General features: G+C 38.2%; 2 protein-coding genes across 3 annotated transcripts in view; both read right to left on the bottom strand.

The window, feature by feature from the left end:
• Positions 1–12,198, bottom strand: part of LOC109104954 (rho GTPase-activating protein 11A-like) — a 12,372-nt gene extending 174 nt beyond the window's left edge. Inside the window, exons 1-12 of the mRNA XM_042743092.1 lie at positions 11,704–12,198; positions 10,999–11,015; positions 9,110–9,242; positions 8,769–9,025; positions 8,453–8,616; positions 6,174–6,314; positions 5,966–6,040; positions 5,291–5,461; positions 5,082–5,211; positions 4,037–4,145; positions 3,019–3,157; positions 1–1,830 (exon numbers count right to left, since the gene is read on the bottom strand). The exon at positions 1–1,830 is cut by the window's left edge and continues 174 nt beyond it. Coding sequence (XP_042599026.1) covers positions 536–1,830; positions 3,019–3,157; positions 4,037–4,145; positions 5,082–5,211; positions 5,291–5,461; positions 5,966–6,040; positions 6,174–6,314; positions 8,453–8,616; positions 8,769–9,025; positions 9,110–9,242; positions 10,999–11,015; positions 11,704–11,823 — 2,751 coding nt within the window. The 5' untranslated portion in view covers positions 11,824–12,198 and the 3' untranslated portion in view covers positions 1–535. The remainder of the gene's footprint in view (positions 1,831–3,018; positions 3,158–4,036; positions 4,146–5,081; positions 5,212–5,290; positions 5,462–5,965; positions 6,041–6,173; positions 6,315–8,452; positions 8,617–8,768; positions 9,026–9,109; positions 9,243–10,998; positions 11,016–11,703) is intronic.
• A 1,292-nt stretch (positions 12,199–13,490) lies between these two features.
• LOC109084290 (actin, alpha skeletal muscle-like) lies at positions 13,491–18,362 on the bottom strand. Of its 2 annotated transcripts, XM_042743283.1 has the most exons (9): positions 18,232–18,362; positions 16,575–16,723; positions 16,364–16,492; positions 16,172–16,282; positions 16,009–16,093; positions 14,917–15,078; positions 14,648–14,839; positions 14,394–14,575; positions 13,491–13,732 (listed from the first exon to the last, which is right to left on the bottom strand). In XM_042743283.1, the coding sequence occupies exons 2-9, from the start codon at positions 16,626–16,628 to the stop codon at positions 13,589–13,591; spliced, it is 1,059 nt and encodes a 352-aa protein (XP_042599217.1). In that variant the 5' UTR covers positions 16,629–16,723; positions 18,232–18,362; the 3' UTR covers positions 13,491–13,588. The 2 variants fall into 2 exon arrangements, with proteins under 2 accessions (XP_042599217.1, XP_042599218.1); XM_042743284.1 differs by lacking the exon at positions 18,232–18,362 and having other exon boundaries at positions 16,364–16,468; positions 16,561–16,704.
• Positions 18,363–20,000: the final 1,638 nt, after the last annotated feature.

The raw sequence follows: 20,000 nt of genomic DNA, 5'->3' as shown, positions 1-20,000 counted from the left end.
TAAGACCATAATACTGCTTAACATAACATACATTTCCTTGAGTTACACCATGAATGTTGTCTTTAAGGCCTTCGTAAAGAAAATCCAGTTTTTGCATAAAACATAAATAATAGTAAACAAGCCCAGATCCAACCTTTTCCGATCTAATTTACAAACATCCATTTTCACTCTAAATACACTCACGAACTATTCTTACATAAACATCACTCTTCACACGTTCATGAACTCGTCTTTTCACTTACAGCACACCTAATGGATAATCGGGCATATTTTAAAATTATGGATTTCATATTGTGACCTCAAATCACATTGGGTTTGCTTCTCGTACATCAGAGTTTGACGTTCAAACCAAAGCGACCTTGAAATCCAAACCATATGCTGAAACAAATCTAGCAATTTTCTCATAATGTAAAAACATCACTCGCACCATTCACCTGTAAAACGATCAAAGCTCACCTTCGCGAAATAAATTAAGACCCCTGAATGCAAGAGTTCAAACACATCGGCAGAAGAAAGCGTTTAAAGTTATGGCGACTCATAGATCAATGGGTTTCATCGCTGACAGCAGCCTTCCCTCTGTGAGAGGGTTCTTAGGTGAACCTCTATAGTGACTCGTATCGTTTTCAGACACTTGAAGCAGGACAGATTTGGGACGTTCATTTGCAGCGTTCTTATTGGCTGAGGGAGTGTCACACTTGGTCTTCGGTGTCTTATTGGTGACGTCTTCCAGTGCTTTGACAGCTGGTTTCTTCGGAGGAACTGGAGGTTTGGGTTTCGAGGACGTTTGCAAACCACTTTCTAAACTCACAGCCTTTATCTGAGTGGAAGCGCACCAACCCATCCTCGTGTCCTTCCGGCCTCCGATCAAAGAGTTTATCCTCCTGACGGACTGCCGGACCGGCGTGCGCTGGAGCTTCAGAGGAGATCGGACCGCTTTGGCTTTGGGTGAATTCAGCGTCATCATGTTGAACAGTTTAATCTGGTCGGCAACTTTCATTCGGCGCGTTTCATTGGCTTCAGGATGGTTCTGTGGCATCTCCGCTTGGTCTTGAGGACCGTCGGTCTTCTCTGATAATAAAGACTCCTTGAGCTCGCTCGGCAGGGACGTATTGGCATTCGTTTGCGATCTTGTTGCATACGGAGTTGATTGAACTCTGCTGGACGTCTCCAATCTGAAAGCCACAGGACTCTGAATGTCTAAAGCATTGATCAGTTGACTGCAGTCTCCAGTGTCCTCTTTTAGATAAAGAGACCCATCATGGCTGGTCTCCACAAACCGTGTCGGTCCGCTGTCAAACAGAGCGCTGTCTATATGTAGAGGTGACAAAGGAACGATCTCGATTTGACCGAACGTCACATTGTGGTCATCCGATCCGCTGGATTCAGACATTGATTTGTGTGAGGTTTCTGAAGGCAATCCCACGTCAGAGTTTGCACAAGGGCTGTCTTGTGGTTCGTCGTGGTTCTGCTGTTTAACGATGCTGTGTAGGTCACTGTCAGACTCGCCGGAAGCTTGTTTGATTTTCAGTAGCGTGGGTCCAGTGTGAGAGCGTTCTTCGCTGAACGAATCTGAGGCGCTGCTGTCACTGGAGGCGCAGCAGAGGCTCTTGGGAATAACGCTGCTGACCATCTCAGGTTTGCTCACGATGATGGCTGGCTCGGAGCGGAAGCTGCTCTTCAGACCGATGCTCTCGGGAGTCTCAGAGAAGGAATCCCGTGGGAAGGTCAGGCCGGTGTCAGGAGTGTCTCCGCTCCACAAGCTCCTGTTTGTAGAATCACACTGCGGCGGCGTCAGCAGGTTATCCTCAGATTTACTGATGAACTTGGAGCCTGTGAAGCAAGCGTGGACAATATAACAATATTCTCACAAAATATACACATTTGTGTTTTTGAAAAGTCTCACCAAGGCTGCATTTATTTGATCAAAAATACATTAAAAATTGTGAAATATTATTATAATTTAAAACAGCTGTTTTCTATGTGAATATCTGTTAAACTGTAATTTATTTCTGTGATGCGCAGCTGTATTTTCAGCATCGTTACTCCAGTCTTCAGTGTCACATGATCTTCAGAAATCATTCTAATATGATGATTTGCTGCTCAAGAAACATTTCTGATTATTATCAATGTTGAAAACAGTTGTGCTGCACAATATTTTTGTGGAAATTGTTACACTATCATTCAAACATTTGGTAAAATGACGATAAAAAAAAAAGACAAATAAGACATTAAATTGATCAAACGTGCAAGTAAAGACATTGAAAATAATCAGAAATGTTTCTTGAGCAGCAAATCACCATATTAATTATATTTTAAATTGCGATGATACACAGCATTTTTTATTATTTATTGTATTGTTGATTAAATGAATGCATATTTGGTGAGCACAGAGACTTCCTTTAAAAACATGAACAAAATCTTAATTATTCCAAACCTTTGACTCAGTGTAGAAGACAAAGTATAAGAAATCAGTTAAAAGCTTTAAGGTCAACATGAAAAGGCAGCCCTTTTTTTTTACTTCCGTAATCTGATGAATTTCCAAATAAAACAAGATAATTAGAGAAGAAAAGAAAAGTAGACTCATGTAATTTTATCATTGTGCAGTTAAACGCATGACATCCATTGAAAAAAATTATTTGGCATGACATGAATCACTAAGGTCAGAAGCGTCCATTTAAGTAAATACGGTCAGTTTTGATTTAATGTTGACTTACAAAAAAAACAAACAAAAAAAGTAAACCAATTTCAGAATATGTATTCTTGGCGTAATATTACAGGTTCATATACAAGTTCTGTCCAGCATCTGTGGCCTTATGATAATGACCACACAATATCTCTGGCTCGTGATGGACGATGTACATTAGCCCACAGACGTTCACTGTAAATGCATAACCGTATTTAACCAGGAATATTCCTGCAGGCACAGCCGCTGTTTTCAAAACTTACAATTAGCCAAGCGTGTAGCAAAGTTTGAGGAATGTCATAAAATCCCAAAAGCGTGTCAATAACAATACTGACCTCTCGAGGGGCTCTTGTTCAGAACAGCCGGACTGAGCTCCTTGGTGAAGTGAAACCCAGAACAGCTTTCTTGTGTCGCCAGGCGCCAACCTATGACCTCTGACCCCTTCGGCCCCAGTTGTGAATGTGTAACGACGTTCTGTTGAAAGAGAGACAGCTGCTTTTTACTCTCAGTGGTTTGTGACGGTTCATATCAGTGTTGAATTCAGACAGAAGAAATACTGATAGTAGAAATGTTTCTGATCAATCGTCTTTTTTAATTTGAGCATAAAATAAAGACCCTGTCAGAAATGCCAAGAAATTACCCAAAACCACAAGAATACATTTTAATTAGAAAAATAAAAACGGTTATAATAATATTAATATTTGTTTGTTCTAAAAACATTTTAATATTCTACAAATATTTTAGTGATATTAGGTTTTAATAAAAAAAATAATATAGATATTTGCTCTTTTAAAGTCACAATGTTACAACATGTGCAAAATTAAGCAAGTCAACGAGAACACAATGATTAGAACAAACACATCACATTACATCAATTATCTTAGTGTCATAAAATTAACAAGCATAAAAATGTAATTTTCTTTGATCGCTAAAAGCACTTTCCAGCAGCAGCACTAAAGCTATTTTAATATAAACATATTAAACATCGATGTCAGTGATATTCCAGCTGTTCGTTCTTTTTCATAAAATGCATGAGTGAATTCCTCAAACCAAGACTGCTGTAGAATACATTAAAATATTGTGATTACTGTATGCATGGACTGATTTTGCTATATTCTCCTATAAGCAGCATGTACCTACATTACACTACCACTAGATGGAGCAAGAGAAAACTCATGATTAATAACAAAACAAAAGTTCCCAATTCTGTTAACATAACTTCATAAAGTGCTATATTATTCACCCATCAATAAATATTATATGAAATATATGCGAATCACAGTTGCACAGGAGGGAGCGGCTGATCGTTCAGTCTCTGCTGGAGGTGCACAGAGATGATGTTTCTGAACTTACAGACTCTCGGCTGGATTTCCCCAAACTGAAGCGCAGACGCAGAGATTTTCTCACAGGCTCTTTCTTAGCGACTCTGGGCGAGAAACAGCCTGCCTTCCCCGACTCAACTCTGAAATCCACCAGAGACCATCAGAATCAGAAATGGGTTTGAAAGACAAAAACAGTGGTTTTGAAATGTTTCTGCAGGTCTGATGAAGGTAAATTCAAGACCAAATAAAGAACATTTAAGGAACTGAAGGGAACACCATACGTCAATAGTGTCTCTGAATGTTAATGTCTTTTATTAGAAACATTTAAAAGTTTTAAAATGCAATTTCCATTACTTTGATTCATTTACCAAAAGAAAAAGAAAATAAGCGTAACAATAATATCTAAATAGCTTTTTCAGAATGTTCAGATGACACTGCAATAAAAAAAAAAGATGTTCTTCCTCAATATTTTTGTCTTGTTTTCCACTGTAAACAATTAAAATTCTTAAATCAAGATTTTTTGAGCATTACTTGATTACTTTGAGAAATTGATCAAAATGTAGTTAAAACAAGGACAAATATCCACCAGTGGGGTCAGAAAAATCCATTTAATTTTGTTCAGTTTCTCAGAAAACGAGATTTCATATCATTTGCATCTCCAGTGAATGTATCTTGAGATAAGGGTGTTTAGATATTTATACTGGAAAACAAAAGAGAAAGATATTTATTTTTAAATTGCATGCCAATGAACGTAATGAAGACTTTCGGCTCCAATTTTAAATTGTGAAAGGGTGAATTATAACTTTTTACGACCAGCATAAACCCCAAAACCATAACCAAGTCTCACATTAATAAACAAAAACCTTTAACACGCCACTGAAACTAAACGTGCCGTGAAGTTAAGTTACTTCTCCATCTGCATTAAAAGCACAAAACTAGTATCGAACATCACGATCAGAAACACTTCGTGCTATTAATGTGGACTGGTTAGATTTTGTTGACATCAAATACAGAAACCATGCAACCAGCTGCTGCTCACACGGAGCACAATCTGATATAATCATGGTGTGTTGTACCTGCTCATGCTGTGGTCTCTCAGTCGTCTGCTCTTCCTCCTGGCAGAGCTTCTGGACAGGCGAGTGTTTCTGCCCACAGAAGACAGTAAACCGCTGTGAGACGCGTCCAGAGCTCCTGCTGCGCTGTGTGCTGAGAGATCACGCCAACAGATGAACACACAGAACCCCTCAAACAGAGTCCTGGAGCTACAGCAGGACATAAACCTCACCTGATCCGGGCGTAGACGCTCCAAACAAAGTGTTCGGGAACAGCTCCAGGCCCAGGTTCTTCTTGATGGACCTGCGTTTCTTGTTGGAGAACCCATAAGTCTGTGCGGACTCCACAGGAAGCTTACGCTTGGAGTTCGGAGTCATGATGACAGGAGTAACTATAGAGAACACTGAGGGGAAAACACTTCATTTACTATCACTTTATTGTTCTGTAGTTTGGAATAATTATGATTTATGAAGTCTTTTCTCACCAAGGTTGCATTTATTTGATCAAAAACAGTATTACTGATTTTGATCCAATAAATGCAGCCTCTAAAACATTAAGAAATTGTAATTATTCCAAACTGTTGACCAATAGTGTAAATACTCCGACTGCAGATTCAATACAAAAAGGAAAAGCTTAATTAAACAGAGAAGCCATTTTCAAAGCAAAAGGTTCAGAATGACAAAAAGCTTTGAGCGACTGACCGAGAATCGAGCAGACATTATTTAAAAGTAGAGGAAACGAGGTCTGAAAGAGAAATATCAAGCTGTGTGTTATCAATAAAACGAGAACAAGCGGAGATCTACATGATGCATGAAAGCGGGCGCAGACAAAGCCATCCTAAACTCAATAATTAAGACGCTAACATGAAGGACGTGAAGCGTGCAGTCTGATGAGAACTTTCACCCACCTGCTCGATCAGACTGAGGGGTGTTTGTTGGGGTTCTACTAGTTTTAAACCTATTCAGAGCTCCATTTACCATGTCTGGAATACAAAACAAACCCGTTTAACTAACTGTATGCCTTCAAACCATTATTAACCGTCTCCACCTTCCTTCAAACCAGTCATGTGAAGCGATGTCCCAACGGCGTGTTATGACTTCAGACAGGGTGCTTACCTCCTAAACTGCGTCTGTTGCTCTTCTTCAGGTCTGAGTGAGCGTTACTCTCTTCTAGAGACACAGACGACGGAGAAAACACTCCAGCATCACAACCCAACATGGCTGGAACCTTCTCCATCAGGAACTGAGGAACCACACCTTTAAACAACAACAGTTCTGTCAGGTGGGTGAGCTTTAATGAGAATTACTCACACTATTAGAGATTCATGTGTAGGGCTGTGACGGTATGGGATTTTTTCTTACCGCGGTGATGAAGCAACAAGAATCGCGATTTGGCGGTTAACCGACCCCCCACCCCCCCCCCCCCCCCCCCCCCACACACACACACACACACAAAATCCCCCGGCGGCCGCGTCACATACTCAAGAACGCATGCAGCTTGTAATGGAAATGAATACAATGGAAATTAATAATTATAACGCAGTATTCTTTATTAACAAATAAACAAATAACAGTAACAGTTTATACTAAATGGTAAATATTAATAATTAACTAATGATCAGGCTAAAGTTAAACTTTTCTTCTTAATAATTATAAAGCAGTATTCTATTATAAACTAATAAACAAATTAAGATTTATAATAAATTGTAGCTAAAAATTAATAGTTAACTATATAGGCTAAACATGAACAACCTTTTTTAAAGTGCAAAATAACAAAACAAAAAGTGAACAAGTGTTTGTCTGTTGGGCCGCTTAAGTGAATCGTGCTGCTGCTTTTATTTTTTCCGTCTTCATGTTGCGTGACAGGAAAACCAACATGTTAACCTTGTCAGGTTTCAGCGAGGATCTTAACGGGGTGACGATGTTGCCAGCAGCACTGAATACACGCTCCGATGGAGTGCTCGTAGCGCATATAGACATATATTTTCTTGCCACTTTTGACGGAAGAGCTGTGGTGTAGCTGTAAGTAAAATGTGAAAGGGTGCGCTCATGTGAAAGGGCTTTAAAGGCGCGCGTTCTGGAGACCCCGTCGCTATGGAAAACAAAGACGCCAAAATGCAATCACGCGCAAATGAGCTTCTCTAATACCTCGTATGAAATTGATTTCATTATAATTGCTATTAGTATTAAAAACAGTGCAGAATACGTATTTGTTAATTCAACTATGTGGTGGCATTTCTAAAATACGGGACAAATCGCGTCCCGTATTGATTTGATAGGGGACGCATCACTTTACCTTTAAATACTGGACGATTCCGTATTTTAAGGGACGGGTGGCAACCACTATATTTGTCTTTCAAGACCATTTTTTTTTCAGGTTGCGCGTCAACTCCGTATCTTCATCGGTTGGGAGCAAAAGATCCTCAGTTAATAACTGTATGACTGGTTTAACAGAGGACGCTGTAACGGTCTTCTCGGAAGACAGCGCATCTGTAAAATCCGCAACCTTCTTCAGCGCTGCATTAATGGATTCGAGGACTTCGATGTTCTGCCACGTCGGTATCAAATGTTGGCTGCGCCGGTCATCCATCAAAACCCGCCTAATGGCTGGGACTTGCTCAAGAACGCGCGCAACCATTTTCTGTTTAGTGCCCCTGCCCGTGTTTGTGTGTATTTAATTTAACATTATCTGTAAACATTACAAGTACTGAAACATGGCTAGCAGTTCATTAAAAATCAGACACACACAAAAAAAATCCCCCATATGTTTAATGGACTGTCCCTCCCTTGCGCAGGATGCGGGCTTTTTCCCCAGAAGCCCTTGAACATAGGACTCGCGGAAAAAGTAAATTATTAGCAAAGATGAATGTGTTTATAGTTCAAATCACACACCATATGCAGTCCTGTAACTTTCAGCAAAAAAAAATAAAAAATAAAAAAAAAAAAAATAAAAATAAAAATCATGTGCGGTGATGACCTCACACCGCGGTAGGCATCTCATTAATGCGGTATTGCGGTGATGCGGTTATCGTCACACCCCTATTCATGTGTACGTTTGTGAATGCATACGAAACATACCAAAGCTTCAATCCCATTTCACATTCATGCATCTTAAAAAAAACCTGAAATTAAGGCCTAATATCACCTAATTTTATAATGCCGAGTTCAGAAATATCCTTATATAATAGTGGTGTTTTTAATCAAAAATGTGTTGTGTAATTATTGAAACATTAACTTTAAATTGCAGGGGACTTTAAGTAAATATCCACTAATTTGTAAGATGTCCAGCTGTTTGAGAATGCCTGATTTACATTGACTAGTTTATGTAGATTATTATATTAATCAAATAACAGACAGATAATAGTCCTATCCCTAACATGCTAATAAACACATACCCAGGTGCTGAGCGTTATCTATGAGACGCTGCACAGCCGCTGCCTGATGCTTGAGTCTCTTCTCTGTGCTGCTGCTCATCTTGTCCCCGCCGTCTCCACAGTGAAAGAGATTGGGTGCAAAGATGACCGAGAGATTACTGCTGTCCATCTTATTCTCAGCACATCTGAAATAACACAGCAATACACACACACACGTGTTTAAACACAAAAGAGCCTCGAAGCAGCTTCTGAAAAGAATTGCTATTCAGACGGGAGCCTAAAATTAACATAACGAGATATTTGAGACAAACAGGCATCGCTGCATTTGTCGTCGTACCGCTGGGAGACGCTCTTCAGGAAACTGAAGAAGTAACGCAGTGTGTTTAGATTCCTGTCGGGCAGCACGCAGGACAGCAGGACCGTGGCCGAGGTCCTCTCCTCATCCGTGGGCAGCTCCTGCGCCTTCAGGAAAGCACTGTGCAGGTCAGAGGTCAGAACCGGTTCGGGAAGCTCCCGGAAAAACTGCTTCAGAAGTCCAGCGACGTCCAGCGGGAGAGCAGTGGACAGACAGTCCTCGCCCTGGTCCAGTCTGGCCTACAGGGTCAAAACAATACGCTCGCTGTTCAATAATGCCACCGGTCAGAGTCTCTCCGGTGAACCAAAGCGGAGATCACTCACCCTGAGGCTCTTGACCCGCACGACAGAACCGGACTTCCTGAAGAGGCCCTCGGTGTCCAAATGCTCCAGGAGTACATCGACAAACATCTGCTGCTGACGGAGACCTCGTACACAAATACACATGCTGATAAAGCTGACGGAGACGGAGACGCATTAACACTACATACACATGCAGAGCAAATACATAATGAAGTATAAAATATAGGACAAATACATTAAAATAACAGAATGAATATAAAATACAGGGAAATACAAGCTAAAAAAATTAAATATAGCAAAAAAAATAAATCTAATAATAAAATAAAAAGTAATAAAATACAAGGAAATATAGGACAAATACATTAAAATAACAGAATGAATATAAAATACAGGGAAATACAAGCTAAAATAAAATATAGCAAAAAAAAAAAAAAGTAATAAAATGTAAGGAAATATAGGGCAAATATAAAAAGTGGGGACAGTATGGGACAAATATAATTAAGTGCAGGTAAGTATAAAAAATATAGAGCAAATAGACAAATCTAAAGTAATAAAAAACCTAAAAAAAAACTAATAAAACACGGAAATAATGGGGCAAAAAATGCAAATAAAATACAGGGAAAATACATAAAAATATAAGACAAATACATATAAAATAATAATAAAATATAGGGCAAATAAATGTATAAATTATTAATTATATTCATTTGCTCTTTTTAGTATGATAGAAAATAATAATCAAAAATAGGTATATATAGGTTAAATAAAGTAAAATAATTTAATAGTAAATTGAAACAAAGGGCCAGTATATAAAATATGAAAAAATATAGAGCAAATAAATATAAAATAATAAAAAATATAAAATACTAATGAAACAGGGAAATAATGGGGCAAATACATAAAAATATAAGACAAATAAATATAAAATAATAAAATATAGGGCTAGTAAATGAATACATAATTATTTATTTGCTCTTTTATAAAATAATAATCAAAAATAGGGATATATATAGGTTAAATAAAGTAAAATAATTAAATGGTAAGTTGAAACAAAGGGCCAGTATATAAAATATAGAGCAAATCTAAAATATAGGGTTAATATAAATGTGTCCAAAGCATCAGGTAAAACATTTATACAGTTTGTTCTAAATTATTTTATGAGGCAGATGTTTTGTTCATTCATATTTGACTGATTTCACGTTTCCTTTCAGCACACATCTAAATGCTTAACCACATCCCAGAGATCTTCAGCGCTCATGATGTTCTCACGGCGAGTTGAGCTGCACATCTTCACTTTGAGATTCAGTCACGCATGCGTCAGTCAGTTTCTTCTGTATGCTTTTAAAGCCATTCGCACCAAAAGAGCTGCTGCGGGGTCTAAACGTGCACTCAGTTGTCTCTCTCTCAAATCAATCTGGGTATCCTTTCTTTGTTTTCGGTGCATTTGGATTGTTTTAAATAGATTAAAGGCATCTGTATGCAAGTAAATAAATCTCACCAGGGCACGTCTCCCACCCTCACCTAGAAAACAAGACCCATGTGTTCAGGCACACGCGTGTGGTCCGTGGCCTAATGGTTAGAGAGTCGGACTCCCAATCGAAGGGTTGTGAGTTCGAGTCTCGGGCCGGCAGGAATTGTGGGTGGGGGGAGTGAATGTACAGCGCCCTCTCCACCCTCAATACCATGACTTAGGTGCCCTTGAGCAAGGCACTGAACCCCCAACTGCTCCCCGGGCGCCGCAGCATATGGCTGCCCACTGCTCCGGGTGTGTGTTCACAGCGTGTGTGTGTGTTCACTGCTCTGTGTGTGTGCACTTCGGATGGGTTAAATGCAGAGCACAAATTCTGAGTATGGGTCACCATACTTGGCTGAATGTCACGTCACTATAGTCAAACCAAAATTTCTTTCACTTTCCAAACACCCTCACCTAGAAAACAAGACCCATGTGTTCAGGCACACGCGTGTGGACAACATGAACAAGAGGAGCTCTGTGTGCTTGAAAACCAGCAGCACCTCCACACAGCTCACCTGAAGAAACACTAATCAAACAAGACCACACACTGTAATTAATCACATGTCCTGCTGTGTTTTCACACTCGCCATAAACACGGGTCTATTATAGAATACGTGTTCTGTTCTGTAATGTGTTTTTCTCTTCTCTTGTTAACACATTTTGGTGTTTAAGGTGTGCTGACTCATCTCTGTATTACAAGAAACAACAAGCACAGGAAGTCAATCATTTGGTGTGACTTGATCGATTCTGAACAGATCAGTAGATGAAACTGTGACACAGGAATTTAGTAGAGAAGCATGCAACAGAAATAATCCCAACTAATGATTATTGAGCATTAATCATAACACAGATATATAGTTGCAGGTATCGCAATAATATTGATCTGCTTTTCTAGACAGCATTGAGGTTTGTATATGCCTCTTTATTAATGAATGTGACATATACAGCATTTTGTGAATTTGTAACTGTTGTAACTGTTGCCTAGAAACGCTGCTGTCTACATAGTAAGCTCACTAACATTTGAGACACCGCCGTAGATTGAGGGAAAAAAAACAGCATTTTCGTTATAAAATCAATATTTCATGATGTTTTATGAACTCACCGTGTTCGCCGATGTCTGTTTGTTTCTGTTTTTATTCCAGTTTTTGATCTTTATTCCATAAACCGACCGAAGATGCTGAACGACCGCCAGACGAACCACATTTCTCTCCAAAACCTTCATTATCTCGGATAAAAACTGCTCGATGTGAGAGGTTTTAAGTTAAAAGGTGCTTTAGGTTTAAAAACGTTCCGGATGTGTTAAACGCACGAACTCTGATGGTTTAGTTAACGTTAGATTATTTTTCCTCTTAGTTCCGCTGGACACGTTTCAATAAACACAACCGCTCAAAGTCACCAAACTCCTCTCGTATTTCGTTTGCGCCTAAACCTCATTTTATATAATGAAAAACACGTCTTTAAAGTCTAAATATCGCCATATAAACCCAGTGTTTGTTCCTGTCTGTCCGCTTTATTTCCGTCTTCACAACGGCGGCTCGGAAAAAGACGTTCAAATTTCGCCCTGCCTACGTCACGCACGCGTTCCCTGCACTCTGATTGGGTCGGGGTGAGTCACGTGAGGGCTGGACCCGCCCCGTGCTCCGCGTGACACGCGTGATTGATGGCGCAGCAGATGCTCGCGTTAAAGCGTTTGTTTCTGACCTGCAGCATAAAATACATTTCTTGAACAACAGAGCCATGCAGAACAAGTCAGAACTTGTGCTGGATCCATATCAGTACCACATGTTTCCGATGATCTGCTTATAGTTATTTTTTTTTTTTTTTGACCAAATCTGATTGTACCAGTTGTTGTTTGTTTGTTTTCCGGTTTTTCTTGTTTTACTTGTACCTTTTTTATTTTTTTAATCTGTTTAGTTAACAGGAACATTGTGCATGAATAAATTTAAAAAAAAAAAAAAATTAAACATAACAAAATTAGCCAAATTCTCATCCAAACCACATGGACATAATACAAAAAGTTACAAATTTATCATTCATTACATTAACATGACACTTAAAGAACATCATGGTACTACCACAGTCTCACAGACACGTCTTAAACCTAGTTCCAGACTAAAATGCATGTCTGGGCTGTTTTAACTGAAGGAAACTTGTACTGACTGATCTTAAAATAAATCAGTTCTGTTGTTTTATCTCAAGATGCACATCAGTGGTGTTTCTATCTAAGGCATATTTATAAAGTTATTTAAATGTCTGTATTGATTTATGGCCTAATCTGTACTTAGTCTAAACCTTGTCTGTAAAACCAGGCCAAGATTTCCCAAAAAATAAAATAAAATATATACACATGGAAGCCCATTTCTGACACAGAAAAGGTAATTGCAACTTTTTATCTGAACTTCTTCTTGAAATTCTTCCTTTCTGTAGTTTCTGTCATATAATAAAAACCAAAAAAAAAAAAAAAAACTTTTTATCTCACAGTTGAGACTTTCATCTTTGCTTGTTTATATCTTGCAATTATTTATGTATTTATTTATTTTATACTTTTATTTTTCAGAATTGCAAAAAAAATAAAATAAATAAAAAATATATATATATTTTTTTTAATCCTGTGGCAGAAACAGGCTTCCAAACATATTTAATAGCATGCAATGCATTATATTTTTTATTTTAGGAATTATTTTGTGGTAGTACCATGGTATTCATAATTATTCAGCACCATAGTATACACCATGGATGCTTTTATCAACGCTGTACCATAGCACTGCCTCTTTTTTGTATACCTCTATTTATTTTATTATTATTTTTTGCATTAATCTAATTTATTTTGGGTTGATGCAGTCATGCAAAAACAAAAAAACATGCGAGTGATCACTCAACACACTTTTCTCTGTTATCAGATATCTGTTTTTATTACAACATTACATGTATATACAGTAAAAGAGACAGTACAAATGTACGGCTGAGACTGAGAGATCGTTGCTGGTTTAGAAGCACTTCCTGTGGACAATGGAAGGACCGGCCTCGTCGTACTCCTGCTTGGTGATCCACATCTGCTGGAAGGTGGACAGGGAAGCCAGGATGGAGCCACCGATCCAGACGGAGTACTTACGCTCAGGAGGAGCAATGATCTACAGAGAGACCACAGCATAACATGTGACGACAGCTGCAGACAGCCTCCTCATCAATCACCTTTTACTACACTTTAAAAGAAATTGGTGACGCTTTACAATAAGGTTCCTCTAGTTAACACAAACAAACACTGATGAATGAACACACTACAATAAATGATTATAGGAGTATGTTTCAGGAGAAAATACTATATTTGTGCTTATTTCACACAGAAGTTATTAATTCTGAAACTGACTTGCAATTTCTGATTAAAGATCATTTCTACATCAAATATTTTTTATAGTGCACATTTTTGGAATCAAAGGTTGCAACTTTTGACATGAACTAAAACTAGCTGTATTTTTAGTATTTAAGTGAACAGGTATGAATAAATGCTGTGATAAATTTACTGCTGTTTGTTAGTTACTGCATTAACTATTAAGACCTTGTTTAAAAAGATGCCAAGATGTTTATAGTTTTTGATAGTTCTTAAACCTATTTTATAGCATTTTGGCTATATACAGTGCAATTTATCGAATTAAAAAAAATTACATTTATGCATTTGACAGACACTTTTATCCAGATTTACTTAACATGCATTCAGAGTATGCGTTTGATCATGCATTCATGGGACTCGAACCCATGACCTTCCACTGTCTCTATTGTTGCGGTATCTCTCACCTTGATCTTCATGGTGCTGGGGGCCAGAGCAGTGATCTCCTTCTGCATGCGGTCAGCAATACCAGGATACATTGTAGTACCACCAGACAGGACATTGTTGGCGTACAGGTCCTTCCTGATGTCAATGTCGCACTTCATGATGCTGTTGTACGCGGTCTCGTGAATGCCAGCAGACTCCATACCTGAGAGGTGAGCGTTCAGTCAACAACACTGACCAGCGACTGTCAATCAAAGAGCGTCCGAGCGAGACTCACCGATGAAGGAAGGCTGGAAGAGGGTCTCGGGGCAGCGGAAGCGCTCGTTACCGATGGTGATGACCTGACCGTCGGGCAGCTCGTAGCTCTTCTCCAGGGAGGAGGAGGAGGCGGCGGTGGCCATCTCGTTCTCGAAGTCCAGAGCCACATAGCAGAGCTTCTCCTTGATGTCGCGCACGATCTCACGCTCAGCTGCGGAGAGGCAAGATCCGCGCGTTAACTCGTGCTACTGTCACCTGTTCTCCCGCGGAGACTATAGCGACACTCACCGGTTGTGACGAAAGAGTAGCCTCTCTCGGTCAGGATCTTCATGAGATAGTCAGTCAGATCGCGACCGGCCAGATCCAGACGCATGATGGCGTGGGGCAGAGCGTAACCCTCATAGACGGGGACATTGTGGGTCACACCGTCACCGGCGTCCAGCACGATACCTGCGGAGCACACCGTCAATCACCGATGTGTCGCTCACATCTGACACAGTGCACAGCATTACTGTTATCCTCTATCATGTGCTAGTGATAAATACACAGCAGCCGTAGTCCAAAAAAATAATAAAAATAAATAAATAATAGAGCCCCAGTGATAAATACAGTATATAACCCATGTCAAATAAATAAAGGTTTTTTTTTTTGGCAATATCGTCTAGCAACAAGATTTACCATTTTCGTTTTGAAGAACTACAATAACTAAAACCTAAATAAAAATTAATAAAAACTCTATAGTAATTAAAAAACCTATTAAAATTGACAAAAAGACAATTACTAAAACTTTAACTGAAATTAAAACGAAAATGGAAAACAAAAATAAAAACTATTTAAAGATATATATAAAAAACTAATTAAAAATGGGAAAAACACACAACTAAATTACTAAAACTTTTACTAGAATAAAAAAAAATATAAAAACGTATTCAAAGTATTAATAAAAGCGATAATGGTATATGATCGTAATTGTTATATGATTCCAACGTATCACAAAATTAATGATGTTTTCACGTATGATGCCCCTGCAGGACATCACAGGGAATTACAATGAAACAGATCTGATTTAATATCACAAATAAATATACTTATCCAAAATAAAAAAAAAAAAAAATAATATTACTTTTATTAAATAATTTTCTTGATTTTAAATTTAACAGTCAAATTAGATTATACTAGTTTTAGGAAAGAAGATTCTACCAGTTTTTTTTTTTTTTTTTTTTGCTTGACTAGGGAACTTTTTTTCTTAGCTTGTTGCATTCATGGGACAGTTTTATTGCATTAATTGCACAATTGCATGATCCTAAATATGCATTTATGTTTTAACTATAATTCTGATTTGGCTCTTTGTTATAAGAGAATGTGTGTTAAACCCCTCACCAGTGGTACGTCCGGAGGCGTACAGGGACAGCACAGCCTGGATGGCCACATACATGGCAGGGACGTTGAAGGTCTCAAACATGATCTTCAAGAGCAAAGCAGACGAGTGTCATGAAGCAGTCTGACCCTGTCTCTGAGAAACCCTCAGACTCTTCATCTGTACCTGAGTCATCTTCTCCCTGTTGGCCTTGGGGTTGAGAGGGGCCTCGGTGAGCAGGGTTGGGTGCTCCTCGGGGGCCACACGCAGCTCATTGTAGAAGGTGTGGTGCCAGATCTGAACGGCACACATCACTGTGTTAATCACAACGCCACATGCATGCATTTAACTAGAAGAGATTCGAGTGTGAAATTGCACCTTCTCCATATCGTCCCAGTTAGTGATGATGCCGTGCTCAATGGGGTACTTCAGGGTCAAGATACCTCTCTTGCTCTGAGCCTCATCACCTACGTAGCTGTCCTTCTGACCCATACCCACCATCACACCCTGATGGAGAGAGAAGCGTGATTAGTGACCGCTCCAGCAGAGGATCTCGTCTCTAATGATTGTTCTGCAGATGTGTTCGCACCTGGTGACGGGGGTCTGCCAACGATGGAGGGGAAGACAGCACGGGGAGCGTCATCTCCGGCAAATCCAGCCTTGACCAAGCCAGAGCCGTTGTCGCACACGAGGGCGGTAGTCTCGTCGTCGTCGCACATGGTTGGTTTTCTGGTTGGTCTGTGAAGGAAACATCACGACACGCTCAGAGACAGAGACACAGAGAGTCTAGACACACTTTACAAGAACCAGAAGTACACTGTCTCTACACTGAGTTTACATCCTGAGGACGAGTGCATAGACCACCCAGACTAGATTTAAGAGTTAGTCGTCTAATTGGTTTCTTTTCTGAAATCAGGTGCATGAACATTGGTCTAATCTGAATCCAAAAAAATAAGACAGATTAAGACCAACTGCTGTTTGGTCAAAGATCGTTCTTAAAATAAAATGTTCAAAAAACGTACTTCAGCTAGTTGCCAGAGGACCAAACTAACTCAAACTGAAATAAAAATGAATAAAAGCTGTATAGACTTTTTAACATGCACAACAAAAATGTAACAATTTGAACTAAAATGAATAAGAAAGCATCAAATGTATCAAAATGACTAAAATAACTAGAAATGAAAACGGAAAATAAAAATGTAAACAAATTCAAAATGTTGCAAAAACTAATAAAAATGACAAAAACTCACCACAAAATTACTAGAACTTTAAAATGAAAATAAAAAAGGAGTTGCAAAAATATTTTTTACAAATAATACAAATTACAAAAAAATTACTAAAACATTAAAATGAAAACATAAAAAGGAGTTGCAAAAATATATATATATAAAAAATAAATAATTATGACTAAAACATAAAAAGTAACGGAACTTTAAAATGAAAACAGAAAACATAAAAAGGAAATAAAAATATTTGTAAAAATTACTAAATCTTTAACTGACACTAAAAAGAAAACGAAAAAAAAAAAGGAATTGAAAATATATAAAAAATATTATTAAAACTTTAACTGACACTAAAATGAAAACGGAAAACATAAAAACGAATTAAAAATATTTTAAAAAATTACTAACTGACACTAAAATGAAAACGGAAAACTAAATAAAAATAAATGACTAGTTCTTCGCGCAGCTGCGTTTACATGAATGCATTTAGCAGATGCTTTTATCCAAACGCTTTTACACTTTAGTCACCTAAATTTAATTACACAAATAATTATTGTTAGAAACTCACCTAAATCACATATTTATTCGGTTGAATCGTCTGCAACTTAGATTTTACAGTAGAATAGTTTAATAATAATAGACTAGAGCGACCGGTTCTGCCCATGAAGGGTCAGTGAAATCATATCTCCTCGTGGCAGCTCAAGACCTCCAGCCGCATTCAGTAATGCCAAAGAAAGGCTAGGGTTTAACTGAAGGACAGACGCTCTATTTAGGGCTCGACCGGCCTCTGCTCGCAGCTGCCTGCCTTCATTCAAGCCCCTCTGATGCTTCACCAAAAATACCTTTAAATCTAGTGTTTAACTGCTAATCACACACTACTCTAAGATTATCAGCTCCGCCAGAAAAGTAATTCTTAAAGCTGTGCTCTATCTGTTACGTCTTCTCAAACCCGCAGCACAAACCCAACGCTCAGACTAAACACCTAAAGATGCAGAAGGTTCTCCGGATGTTCGAAGGACTCACCAAGTTGTAATCACAAGACTGATGCTTCCACTGGGACAGAGAGACAAGGTGAGGAGACCCTTTAAATAAGACCGGCTCCCGGGGCCCGGGGCGGAGCCTGGGGTTCACACAAGTCCAAATAAGTGCAGACGAGAAAAAATAAAAACCAGAAAATTAACCCTCTCCACCCACGAACCTGATCTCTGGGTGGACTGGGCCTCCCTAAAGTTAAGAAAGGCTTCCTGAGAAATAGTCATCCACTTCTTCAGTCTTTAACATGCCTGTGTTTAACGCCATATAAAATCACAAATCTGAATATGTTTTCGAAATCAAATAGTGTTTATATTTACACCACCCAGCACTTTTTACATATTTCATGCAATGATTATTTAAAGAACAATTTATAATGTGCATGTTTCATATATAAATATATTACTTTTTATAAAGTAAATATTATATAAATAAATATTATAAAATATATTTTTATTATTAATATATATATATATATATATATATATATAGTGTTCATCTGCTTTTATCTTTTTCTATTATGTAAATAAAAATATTTTATTATTTTATTTTATACTTTTTAAATATATATTTAAAAAAAAATACTTTTTATATGCAGTGTTCCTCTGCTTTTATTGGATCTTTTTAATGTAATTAAAAATATACTTTTCATGAAGTATATTAAAAAGTATATATTTTTTATTATAAAAAAGATACTTTTTATATTTTTATTAAAACACAATATTTAATAAAAATACTTTCTATATAGTGTTCACTTGCTTTTATGTTATCTTTTTTCTTTTTATGCAATTACTTTTTATAAAGTATGTTTTTATTACACTAAAGTATATAATGTTTATTTAAAAATACCCTTTTAAATATTTTTTTTACTACTTTGTATCTGTTATGTTTGCTTTTTAAGTGCTTTTTTTGTTACTTGGATGTAAGGTTGTAGCATGCATAACTTCTGCTGGAATGTATTTTAAACAATTAGACACTAGTTCATCTGTTTGTAGGGTATAATTAAGATAATCACGTCTTAATTTATCCCCTCATTTTCAGATCAGTCCTGCACACAGATCTTCTTCATTCTAGGGTTTTTTGTCACAGTAATGTTGGGCTTCTGTGGGTAACAGTGAGAGATTTACAAGTCAGCACTCTCTTGATATAATTCTGATTATTCAGCTTTTCACGAACACAGGCCTAAAGCTGTCCTCCAACCGTGACCAGGGTTTGCCGGCTCTCGTTTTAGCAACGTCTCCGAGGCTCCTCGCTCTCTCCAGGAGGAATACTGTATATGTCAATGGGCCAATGTGCTGGCATGTGGGCTCGGACCCTAAATGTGGTTAACAGCTGAGGGGCGACAGCAGCCGGCCCTCTCCCCCGAGCCGCGCTCTGATTGGCCGGGATGTAGTAGTAGCTGCGCTCTGATTGGCTTAGCTCTCTCCTTTTAGGGTCACAGTTCTCATCAGGTGTTATGAACGTGAGGCCGGGCGAGCGTTTGTCCCATTGGTGTGATTCATAAGAGCACCCCTTTAGGAAATACAACCTTACTATGACAACACAACGACTTCAGCCGTGTTTGTTGTGCACGCAAACACACTTTCTTACACACATCTCCAAACTAGTGCATGAAGCAGAACTGAGAACTGAAATAGAAGCAGATAAAACCAGTGTTAAACATACCCATCAACCAACCAACCAACCAACCATCTATCCTTCTATCTCAATCTATCTACCAACCTATCTATCTATCTATCTATCTATCTATCTATCTATCT

This window comes from Cyprinus carpio, chromosome B17 (genome assembly GCF_018340385.1).
Source record: "Cyprinus carpio isolate SPL01 chromosome B17, ASM1834038v1, whole genome shotgun sequence".
In the NCBI taxonomy this organism is placed as follows: Eukaryota; Metazoa; Chordata; class Actinopteri; order Cypriniformes; family Cyprinidae; genus Cyprinus; species Cyprinus carpio.
The sequence above is the reverse complement of the archived record's forward strand: the minus strand, read 5'-3'. Positions and strand labels throughout refer to the sequence as shown.